Source organism: Bubalus bubalis, chromosome 2 (genome assembly GCF_019923935.1).
Source record: "Bubalus bubalis isolate 160015118507 breed Murrah chromosome 2, NDDB_SH_1, whole genome shotgun sequence".
Classification (NCBI taxonomy): domain Eukaryota; kingdom Metazoa; phylum Chordata; class Mammalia; order Artiodactyla; family Bovidae; genus Bubalus; species Bubalus bubalis.
Genome location: NC_059158.1, coordinates 142,365,781 through 142,378,167, shown reverse-complemented (window position 1 = coordinate 142,378,167; position 12,387 = coordinate 142,365,781). Strand labels below are relative to the sequence as shown.

The window sequence follows — 12,387 nt, the reverse complement described above, 5'->3', positions numbered from 1 at the left end:
CATTGGGGTATGAATAACCGCACTCCCTGTCCCTTGTCTCTCCACGGGTTAAGCACCATAGTACCCAGAGCAGCTTCTTACTTGATAACACCTTTTACTGTCTTTCCCCCCTTGCCCTGTCTTAATACCCCACTCCCCTACTAATGTTCTGGATCACTTTCCAAGCAAATCACCTCACTAGAATCCTTGCTCGGTATTTGATTCTGGGGGAATCCAAACTAATGCACTTACTTACATAAAACAAACAAACAAACAAACAAAATCCTAGTAATAATGAGAAAGAGAAATTAAGTACATGTGGCTGGTAAGATACTATTACAATGTATAAAATGGGATATCATTATACCAAAACATATAATGAAGTAACATGTTTGCATCTGTAAAAGAATTCTCTAAAAAAAAAAAAAAAAAAAGCATTCTCTAGGGAATCAGCGGCTTTGAAGGCAGACAGACACAGCTGCAGCCTGGTGTGTTGCAGTGTGTGTTATATACTGTAAGCAGCTTTACCGTCAATGACATGGTTTTTCTGAAATGGTGGACTTGATAAAGTCCAAGCAAAACAAAGTAAATTCATTCTTCAGTTATGGTAGTAACATTCCAGAAAATTCAATGTACATTAAAACTGTGCAAAAATACTTTGTGTTTATACATAAAGAGAAGTTGAGTTTTGGTGTGTGTGTGCTAAGTCGCTTCAGCCATGTCTGACTCTTTGTGACCCTATGGACTATAGCCCGCCAGGCTCCTCTGTCCATGGGATTCTCCAGGCAAGAATACTGGAGTGGGTTGCCATTTCCTTCTCCAGGGGATCTTCCCTACCCAGCGATTGAACACAGGTCTCTTATGTCTCCTACATCTGCAGGTGGGTTCTTTACCATTCGCACCACCTGGGGTCAGATAATTATAAGTTTTTTGTTTTGTTTTTCTCAGCAACATGAGAGTCCAATGGGACATTTGAAAGTTTACAGGGCCTGAAGTGATTTCCTATAGTGTAGGGCAACTTCTCTCTGTCAAACTAACTCAAAGAGCAGGGAGCATGTCTCCTTTGCCCTTGTTTTCTTGATCCTCGTCCTGCTGGCTGAAATGTAGGTGTGATGGCTGGAGTTCCAGCCACCATCTTAGAGCAGGAAGATAAGAATCACACTGCATCCTGAGGAGGCAGAGCAGTGGGCTGGAAGGAGTCTATTCTCTAACAATTTCAGGAGTGGGGCAGCCCTACCAGCCCTGGGTTGTCTCTGCCTCTGGACTCTTACACGAGCAAGATATGAACTTCTACTCTGTTCAGCCACTGTTGTTTGGGGTTTCTGTTTCTTTAAACCTACTTATAGCAATATATAAAATAAACTCGAATGGCATTTTCAGCAGTAATCCATGACTTGCAACTGTGACCAGTGCCATTGGTGCAATGAAAGGGAACAGGGCCAGATGGACAGGCTAGATGGAGTCAGGCCAGAGAAGCCCCTTCCAAGCTCAGAATGGTGGTAAAATCAACAAGGCAAAGAGGTGGAAAATAAACAAATATAACTTGGTCACTTGTTTAAAAAAAGAGGGGAACAGGGACTTCCCTGGTGGTCCAGTGGCTAAGACTCCACACTCCCAATGCAGGTGATCCAGGTTCAATCCCTGGTCAAGGAACTAGATCCCACATGCTGCAACTAAGACCCAGCACAGCCAAATAAATAAATAAACACATTAAAAAATAAAGTATCAAAGCATTTATTTAAAAATAAATGAAAATAAAAAAAGAGGGGATAGAAGGAATGTTTTGTGAGTTTTCTCGTCCACACAGCTGGTGGTGGTTAATTTAGAGAGGAAGTACCACTGGGCAGGACTCAGGACCATTTTATCTGATGTGGATCCTGGTGTGTATGTAGCACAGAGTCCAACTTGCTCAGTTGGACTATTGCTAGTTGAAAATATATGCCTTTATATGTACTAAGAGCTGTGGGGCCAGCGTGACTGAATGAGCTGTGTGCTGTTTGTTGATCTGTTCCCTAGCTCTGAATCCCCTCTGAAATCTTGGGCAAGGAAGATGATACAGTCAGACAAAGGATCAGATCTTCCAGATGAAAAAGACAAGAAGGATGAGAAGCTCTCTACGGGAACCAATTCGGAGAACGGTATGTGGTGCCAAGTTCCTTTTCTAGACCAGAAAGGCCTTTCAATATGACTCTAACAATGTGATCCAATTTAGGGGCAGAAATTTTGATAGATTTATTCTGATTTCTATATGGAACTTGTTATACACTTTGAAGTGTCCTGTTGCATCTATTAGTGATACGTCCAAGCAATTTTTAAGGCAGAAAGGAAAGAAATGGATACAGTAGATTAGGAATCTCTTTTTTTTCCTATCCCACAATGTTTTACTTCTATTTAGAACTTTGCAACTTGCTCACATTCAGAATGCCATGGCAACAAATAGGATTTCTATGAAAACACTTATAAAAACAAGCATTTGCTAAAATCTGTCCAGTCCCTTTAATAGTGGAACCCTGAGGTTTGTATTAAAAGCCTATTTATTGGGAGAGACTTTCCTGGTGCTACAGTGGCTAAGACTCCTCACTCCCGAAGCAGGAGGCCTAGGTTCGATCCCTGGTCGGGGAGCTCTCATATGTTGCAGCTAAAGATTCTGCAAGCTGCAACTGAAAGAGCCTGCGTGTCACAACTAAGACCCAGTGCAGGTACATACATGAGTAAATATTTTCTAAGAGCCTGTTGGGAGAGTTTTTTAGTAAGAATTTTCATAAAGGGTAAATACAGATGACTGCATGTTTGAAGGATCCAGAAAACAACTATATAATTTTGGAATAAACCAGAGGCTGTTAGGACTAGGGAGGGGAAAGCAATACTGCTCTCATAAAATTTTTCATCTGTATTATTGTGATCTATTAGTTCATCTAATGTTAGCAAGAACTCTATAGCAAAGCAAGCATACCCTCATTTTCTATAAGGAACTAGTTCCCAGAGAGTTGGATGGTTTTCTGAAGCATACACAGTGATAACAGAGCCAGAAGGTAGATCTTTTGGCTTTAAATGCAGTGTCCACTCCTCTTCTTTTGAGCCCCTGGAGCCTCCTCATGGTCTGAATTGTCCTTCCTGTTACACCTGCCCTTCTTTCCGCCCTCATCTGCCACCCCATCTCTGCCCTCTCCTGTTCCTAGGGATCTCGCACCTCCTGAGGCTCGTGCTACAGGAGCTGAACCTGTTCTACAGCCGAGACGTGAACGGAGTGTGTCTCCTATATGACCTCCTCCACTCCCCGTGGCTGCAGGCTCTGCTCAAGGTGAGCGCGCCACTGCTCTGAAGCCATGGCCTTGGGAGTGGCACCTGCTCATCCAGCAGTGTCGCCTGTCACATGGCAGGAAATCTCAACAGGGAAAAAGTTCAAGGAAGACCTACACAGCCCCAAGTTCAGGAAGGAAATTACTTGAGTGGAAAAGAATATAGCAGCTCCTCTCTTCTGCCCTCAACTTCCTGTCTTCCAGGGGCCCCAGGGTCACAAAGCAGCCACTGAAAATGGTCATTGGCAACCCCATACGCAGCTGTCCACGACCCTTTGTCCTTGAGGTCAACTCAGGACAAATAAAAAGGCTTTAAAATATCATTCCTCTTTGTTTTTATAAATTAGGAAATGAAATGTCCATAGTTGTGTTTAGGTATCTTAAGTTTTTCTTACTCTGAGGCTCTCTTTTATAAGTTGGCTGACATTTCACACTATACAATAGCGTCTACTATCTGACTATAATTTTGTTCTTCTAAACAAATGTTATTATCAAGAAAGATCCTTTTGAAGTTATTTTTGGGGGATGTGTCTCCTTCGCTTAGGTGTGAAATGTGGTCAGCCTTATGGTGCATATTAATACTTTTAAAAGAGGTGTCAATGTATTTAGTGTGAACCCAGAAGTACTCCTTACAGCACTGGCTTTAAAATGCCCGATTTCTTTATCCATTGCTGGACACAGAGTCTTTTCCCCCATGTTTTGGCTTTTGTGTACTTGCTAAGTCACGCAGGTATGTCCAACGCTTTGCGACCCCATGGGCGGTAGCCTGCCAGGCTCCTCTATCCATGGGATTCTTCAGGCAAGAATCCTGGAGTGGGTTGCCATTTCCTTTTCCAGGGGATCTTCCCAACCCAGGGATTGAACCCAGGTCTCTTATATCTCCTGCAGTGGCAGGTGAGCTCTTTACCACTAGCGCCACTTGGGAAACGCTTGACTATTACGAATAAAGCCTCAATGAACATGGGGTGCAGATATGTTTTTGAGATAATGATTTCATTTTACAATATCCTCAGAAATGGGATGTCCAGTGGAATATTATTCACTTGTAAAAGGAGGAAATCCTCCCTTTTTTGGGACAGCATGGGTGGATCTCAAGGCATTATGTTAAGTGCAATAAGTCAGAGAAAGACAAATACCATGTCATCTCACTTGTATGTGGAATCTAAAAATGTGGAGCTCATAGAAACAGAGAGATTAGTGGTTGCCAGGAGCTGGGGGATGGAGGAAATGGGGAGATGTTGGTCAAAGGGTACAAGCTTCTAATTATAAGGTGAAAAAGTTCTGGCAACCTAACAAGCCTTATTAAAAGTTGGCACACAGGCTGCCCACCTGCTGGCACTGTTGCCCAGGCTGCTTCTCCCCTTGGCAAGCCTTTGCTCAATACATCACTCTCTCCTTGCTGCCCCTCTGCAGGTTTATGACAGCCTCCAGGAATTCAAAGAGAAGAAGCTCGTTCCTGCCACACCCCATGCACAGGTGTTATCCTGCGAGGTGAGGTGCTTTCTTTCATCCAGAGAATAGTAATTTTAACATGATGCCATTTTACTCATAGTGCTAGTTTAAATGCTCTAAATGTTTAATTGGTGACTATGCATCTAATCCTTGCTTCTAATTGAGCTTTAAAAGAAGAAAGACAATTGGCCTCCTGCCTCCCCAAATTAAAACAAAACACATTTCTAGAGAAATGTGTCCATTTTTCTCTTTTTCCCTAAAAATTCGACTCAGTTATGCTATGAAAACAGGGTAATGTTTTTCTACTAATGATCTCCAATTTTACTTCTCTAGTCTGGACTTCTCTGCTAAATTATACTCTTACATCCACTGCCTCCTGCCCATTTTACTGTTTAATGGACCCTCCAATTTAACAGGTCCCAAACTGAGCTCCTGATCATCCCCACCCCAAAGCTACTCCTGCTCCAGCCTTTTCTGTCTATTTTTGTTCTTGCATGGGGCTTCCCGGGTGGCGCTAGTGGTAAAGAAGCCTCCTGCTAATGCAGGAGGCACAAACTTGTGGGTTCGATCCCTGGGTTGGGAAGATCCTCTGGAGTAGGAAATGCAACACTCTGCAGTATGCCTGCCTGGAAATATTCCGTCAACAGAGGCGCCTAGTGGTCTGTAGTCCATGAGGTTGCAAAGAGTCAGACATGACTGAGCACAATTTTTGTTTTTGTGGTGCTTAAACCAACATCTTTGGGATCATCTTTGACTTTCTCTTTCTCTCATACCCACATCCAGTCCTTCAGCTCTGGTTTCAAAATATGTTGAAATACACCACCTCTGCTGTGTCACTGAATATAGCATCATTTTCTCTTACATGGATAATTGCAATGTAGCATCCTGCCTGGTCGTCTCCTTCTACTCTTGCTCCCTAACTATCTATTCCTGTCATGGCAGCCATTAAGACATTCTGAATTAAAGATGAGTCAAAATGTGTCACTTCCCTGCTCAAACTCTTCCTACAACTTCTCATCTCAGAGTAAACATCAAAGTTACTATATAGCCAAACATAGCATTACCTCTCTTTAATGTTGACTTACCACCCTCTTATGTAGGGCCTCCCCAGATAGCCCTTTTGCTTTTTTGCATTTCTTTTCCATGGGGATGGTCTTGATCCCTGTCTCCTGTACAATGTCACGAACCTCCGTCCATAGTTCATCAGGCACTCTATCTATCAGATCTAGTCCCTTAAATCTATTTCTCATTTCCACTGTATAATCATAAGGAATTTGATTTAGGTCATGCTTGAATGGTCTAGCAAGGAGAGATAAGAAAGCCTTCCTTAGTGATCAATGCAAAGAAATAGAGGAAAACAACAGAATGGGAAAGACTAGAGATCTTTTCAAGAAAATTAGAGATATCAAGGGAACATTTCATGCAAAGATGGGCTCGATAAAGGACAGAAATGGTATGGACCTAACAGAAGCAGAAGATATTAAGAAGAGGTGGCAAGAATACACAGAAGAACTGTACAAAAAAGATCTGCATGACCAAGATAATCACGATGGTGTGATCACTGACCTAGAGCCAGACATCCTGGAATGTGAAGTCAAGTGGGCCTTAGAAAGCATCACTACAAACAAAGCTAGTGGAGGTGATGGAATTCCAGTTGAGCTACTTCAAATCCTGAAAGATGATGCTGTGAAAGTGCTGCACTCAATATGCCAGCAAATTTGGAAAACTCAGCAGTGGCCACAGGACTGGAAAAGGTCAGTTTTCATTCCAGTCCCAAAGAAAGGCAATGCCAAAGAATGCTCAAACTACCACACAATTGCACGCTAGTAAAGTAATGCTCAAAATTCTCCAAGCCAGGCTTCAGCAATATGTGAACCGTGAACTTCCAGATGTTCAAGCTGGTTTTAGAAAAGGTGGAGGAACCAGAGATCAAATTGTCAACATTCGCTGGATCATGGAAAAAGCAAGAGAGTTCCAGAAAAACATCTATTTCTGCTTTATTGACTATGCCAAAGCCTTTGACTGTGTGGATCACAAGAAACTGTGGAAAATTCTGAAAGAGATGGGAATACTAGAGCACCTGACCTGCCTCTTGAGAAACCTATATGCAGGTCAGGAAGCAACAGTTAGAACTGGACATGGAACAACAGACTGGTTCCAAATAGGAAAAGGAGTATGTCAAGGCTGTATATTGTCACCCTGCTTATTTAACTTCTGTGCAGAGTACATCATGTGAAACGCTGGGCTGGAAGAAGCACAAGCTGGAATCAAGATTGCCGGGAGAAATATCAATAACCTCAGATATGCAGATGACACCACCCTTATGGCAGAAAGTGAAGAGGAATTAAAGAGCCTCTTGATGAAAGTAAAAGAGGAGAGTGAAAAAGTTGGCTTAAAGCTCAACCTTCAGAAAACGAAGATCATGGCATCTGGTCCCATCACTTCATGGGAAATAGATGGGGAAACAGTGGAAACAGTGTCAGACTTTATTTTTTTGGGCTCCAAAATCACCGAAGATGGTGATTGCAGCCATGAAATTAAAAGACGCTTACCCCTTGGAAGGAAAGTTATGACCAACCTAGATAGTATATTGAAAAGCAGAGACATTACTTTGCCAACAAAGGTCTGCCTAGTCAAGGCTATGGTTTTTCCAGTGGTCATGTATGGATGTGAGAGTTGGACTGTGAAGAAAGCTGAGTGCCAAAGAATTGATGCTTTTGAACTGTGGTGTTGGAGAAGACTCTTGAGAGTCTCTTGGACTGTAAGGAGATCCAACCAGTCCATTCTAAAGGAGATCAGTCCTGGGATTTCTTTGGAAGGACTGATGCTAAAACTGAAACTCCAGTACTTTGGCCACCTCATGTGAAGAGTTGACTCATTGGAAAAGACTGTGATGCTGGGAGGGATTGGGGGCAGGAGAAGGGGACGACAGAGGATAGGATGGCTGGACGGCATCACCGACTCGATGGACATGAGTTTGGGTGAACTCTGGGAGTTGGTGATGGACAGGGAGGCCTGGTGTGCTGCGATTCATGGGGTTGCAAAGAGTCGGACATGACTGAGAGACTGAACTGAACTGAACTACTACCCCTCTCCCTTATTGACTCTGCTCCAGCCTCATGAACCACTTGTGGTTGTTTGAATCAGACATGTTCCTGCCACAGGCCCTTTGCATTTGCTATTCCCTATATCAGTAATGCTCTTGCCTATATATCCACATGATATGCTTCTTCATCTCCTTCCAGTTTCCACTGAAATGTCAGCTTCTCACAGAGACTTTCTCTGGTCACCCCATCTAAAATTGCAGTCCCCTCATAGCACTCCCTATCCACCTTCATTGTTTTATTTTTCTTCTTAATTCTTTTCATCATCAAATAAAACTATTTTTTTTACTTACACATTTTACTTATTATCTGTGGCTCCTAACAAAAATTTAAATTCTATGAGTGTGGGGGTTTGTGTCTGCCTATTCACAGCTGTATTTGCATCACTTAAAACTGTCTAGGGACTTCCCTGGTGGTCCAGTGGCTAAGACTCTGCCCTCCCAGTGCAGGGGACCAGGGTTCGATCTCCGGTCAGGGAACTAGATCCTGCATGTCAGAAAAAAATCAAAGATTTCGAGTGCTACAACTAAGACCCAGCACAACCAAGTAAATAAATACATACATATTTAAAAACAAACAAACAAAAAACAATACCTAACACATAGTAAATGTTCAATACATAGTTGCTTAAAAATGGAAGTCTCTCAGCCAGGTCCGACTCCTTGTGACCCCATGTACCATAGCCCACCTGGCTCCTGTGTTAATGGGGATTCTCCAGGCAAGAATACTGGAGTTGCCATGCCCTCCTCTAGGGGACCTTCCCCACTCAGGGATCAAACCCAGGTCTCCCGCCTTGCAAGTGGATTCTTTACCGTCTGAGCCACCAAGGAAGCCCAATATTTGGATGCATAAATATAATCCATTTTATTTTTATTTATTGTCCAAACCACATTAATAGAAACTTTTAAAAAGAAAAAAAAAAATAAAACCTTACAGCCGGAACTCCAGTAATCAACAACTTAAATTGTTCTTAGCTATCCAGGGGAAACACACACATGTGATTTTATTCAGCTGTAACCCTAGTGAGTGGAGGTGAAGTTTGCTAAACCTCTTGTTTTCATTTGACTGGATGTGATGTTGCTTGACTGGTGAGCATTTACAGAGTTAAATTCTTGAAAGCTCTTATGTTCTATCAGAAGCCAGGTCTACACTTAAACCAAAGCAAAGGGATCAGAATTTATTCTAACACTTTTTTTTGCCACAAACATTAAAATTACTAATCAAATAAAAGCTTTAAAATACAAATTACCATTTCATTTTTTTAGTTGAAAAATGAAACATCCCATGGGATTAAAGCTACTTGGTTTTCCAAGTAACTGAGCCTGTCCTGGAGAACTCAGATACCTTAACTTGCCCATAAAGCATTCACATGAGCAAACAGTCACTTTAGTGGCACTGAGGGACGCTGCCTTGGCACATATGATCTTACAAAATTAAGTTAGTCCTTCTTCCAAGTCTGTGAGGTGCCAGGACAAAGGCACTGTGGTTTAGATCTATCTCCAGTCTTGGATTCTACCTGCTGTAATGAAGTTCAGTGAATAAAGAAAAAATGCTACTTTCACCTGACTTTAAAGGTGAAGAAGAAGGCTTTAGTAACAGCTTTTCTTAGGTAAATATCATGTCAATATACCTGTTATCCAACCTGGGTGATGTTAACTAGGTGATAAAGATTATTAAAAATTCACATGCATGTTTTCCCACCAACCAGGTAGTGAAGATACTATGCGAAACCCCCAAGTCCCCTGAGATCCAAGAGCTAAGACAGATCCTCCAGGCTCCACACTTTAAGGCAAGTGCTTGCTAAAATTGACAAGGTATAACCATCCAGCACATTGACAGAGTTGGGAAGAAGAAATAAAGATGTGCTCTTGGAATAGATGTTCTTTTACTGTATGTGGGTAACCAACAGATTATACCGAAAGATGTGGGACTCAGATGTGACTTATGGGCGACTTAATCTCATTGGTCATGGAGCCAAGCCGGCTCTATTTATATGGAGGCATTCAGGACTTCTCACGGCATCTTGTTTTCCCCCTGAAAAGCCACCATTCCTCCAAAATTCTGGGGGACAGTTAAGGCACCATACATTCTTTCCAACTGGGAAATATTTTAAGTTTCAGAGATAAAATGTATGAAGGTATTTGGAAAAAACAGTAAAATAATGACTAGCTCTATGAGGGGATATATAAAGAACATTTGATTGCAGAACAGAACCCTACCTTACAGGTTTTGAGACCAATTTATCAACAAATTAGAACTTTAAGAGAATATCTGCATCTGAAGCAATGGAATTTTTGAGTCAAAAAGTTTTATTTCACCAGATAAACCTACAGAATTTTCTCTGAGTTCCAACAGAGTTCTGTCCACCAGTCTCAGGCAGAGTTGTAGAATAACTACTTCCCTACCCCATGAAATTACATTTTAACATACCGGAACTATTTGATCATACCCTAAACCAGGGGACTGCTTTTTCTCATCCTGTTTCACATGGGATCTTGGGTGTCATTGACAAATTAAACCAGCAAGATGTTTTGATTACTGCCTCTCATTCTACCTTGCCTGGGGAAACTATTACAATAATTATTTTGTAGTTCAAGTCTACAGGAGCATCATGGATTACATGGGTTTCCAGGAAAAAAGAACATGACAGAATACATTTTATCAGAAATGAAAGAATAAATTTTGTGTTACTTACCCTCTCTGTGCCTTGTTTTCTTATCTATAACATGGGGACAGTGAATATACTTGCCTCATGAGGATGTGAAGAAAAGGGAACCCTGGTAAATTAATGCAGCCCCCGTGGAAAACTGTACGGAGGTTTTTCATAAAACTAAAAATAGAGCTACCGTCTGACTCAGCAATTCCACTCCTGGGTATATACCCCCCAAAAACACTAATTTTAAAAAAATACATGCACTCCAATGTACATAGCAGCACTATTTACAGTTGCCAAGGTATGAAAGCAACGTAAGTGTCTATCAACAGACGAATGGATAAAGACGATGTGATACACACACACACACACACACACACACACACACACAATGGAATACCATTCAGCCATAAAAATGAATGAGATTTTGCTATTTGCAGCAACATGGATGGACACTTTGAAGGAATTATGCTAAATGAAATAAATCAGACAGAGAAAGACATACTGTATGATATCACTTATATGGGGAAACTAAAAAATACAACAATCTAATATAACAAGAAAGGAGCAAACTCACAGATACAGAGAACAAGCTAGGAGCTACCAGTAGAGTGCAAGTGGGGAGGACCAGTACAGGAGCGAGGGAGTGGGAAGTATGAACTACTGTGTGTAAGATAGGCTACAGGGATGTACTGTACAAACACCGAATACAGCCAGTATTTTGTAATAACTGAAAATGGAAAGTAAACTTTAAAATTATATAAAAATAAATTTTAACAGTTAAAAATATATGTACACCTGCCTCAGAGTTACTGTGACGATTGAGTTAATCCACATAAAACACTTAGAACTGTGCCTGGCATGCACGTTTTGGTTGTCATCGTGTGTCTCACACAGTACTGAGTCAGCGTCTTCTAGGTGGGTGCATCCTATGCGTGAGGTTCGTTTGCCTTTTCCTTCTCTGTTTCCAGGCCTTGCTCAGCGCCCACGACACGGTAGCTCAGAAGGACTTTGAGCCCCTTCTTCCCCCACTGCCAGACAACATCCCTGAGAGTGAGGAAGCAATGAGGATTGTTTGCTTGGTGAAGAACCAGCAGCCCCTGGTAAGGAAATCTTTTCATTTAGGATCACACCAGGGTTAATTGGGAGCTAAGTTATCTCTAGTAGTTACTTAGACAATATTTTTTTAATAAAAATTTTCTTTAGTTTAAAATAAGCAAAATGTTTCAAAGGCCATACACAGAATCACTGGCAGTTTTCCTTATGCATGTGTTATTTAAACTAATAATTTCTCTTTATTTAACTATTAACTTCCCCCATCCAATCAAGGATATCTTTGAGCTACAAATTATTCTCCCTTTTGGTGAGGGTTATGTGCTTCCCCTTTTCTGCTGATCTGCTGATTACCTACCTGTCTTTCTGACTTTATCATAGCAATCCTATTCCCAGCTAAGCATGGTTGCCGGCAGAATTTTGTGATGCTTGTCTGTTCTGTTTCTTCAGTCGGCCAGAGGAAAGCAGTCAAAATCAGTGCTGTTGTACTTTTTCCTCATATGATTCTAGCAGAGATCACTGCTTCAGCTTAGGATTCTTGAAATTTAGTGCGGTAGGCAGCTTGAAATAACTGTTGGGCAATATTCTTGTCTATGGTCACCTATAGTGTGAGGCACTCAGGCAACATGAGGGAATCCATGATAATAATGGCTAAAATATATTTTAATCAATTTTGCCTGTGATTTCAAACACTTTACAGGTTGTAATGTTTTCACCAGAAAAGATTTCTGCTTAGTGTTTTTCTTTTTTAACAGCTATGAGAAAAAAAGAAATTATTTTATTATTTGGCTCTGTGACATGTACATATATTTCACCTAGTTCTAATGTATTTGCCTAAGTTTTTTCC

At 41.4% G+C, this 12,387-nt stretch overlaps 1 protein-coding gene across 1 annotated transcript in view; it reads left to right on the top strand.

Annotated features, from left to right (window-relative positions):
- Positions 1–1,768: 1,768 nt before the first annotated feature.
- The window catches only part of MPP4 (MAGUK p55 scaffold protein 4), a 41,529-nt gene continuing 30,910 nt past the window's right edge, over positions 1,769–12,387 (top strand). Inside the window, exons 1-5 of the mRNA XM_006080535.3 lie at positions 1,769–2,117; positions 3,159–3,280; positions 4,692–4,769; positions 9,543–9,623; positions 11,459–11,590. Coding sequence (XP_006080597.2) covers positions 1,961–2,117; positions 3,159–3,280; positions 4,692–4,769; positions 9,543–9,623; positions 11,459–11,590 — 570 coding nt within the window. The 5' untranslated portion in view covers positions 1,769–1,960. The remainder of the gene's footprint in view (positions 2,118–3,158; positions 3,281–4,691; positions 4,770–9,542; positions 9,624–11,458; positions 11,591–12,387) is intronic.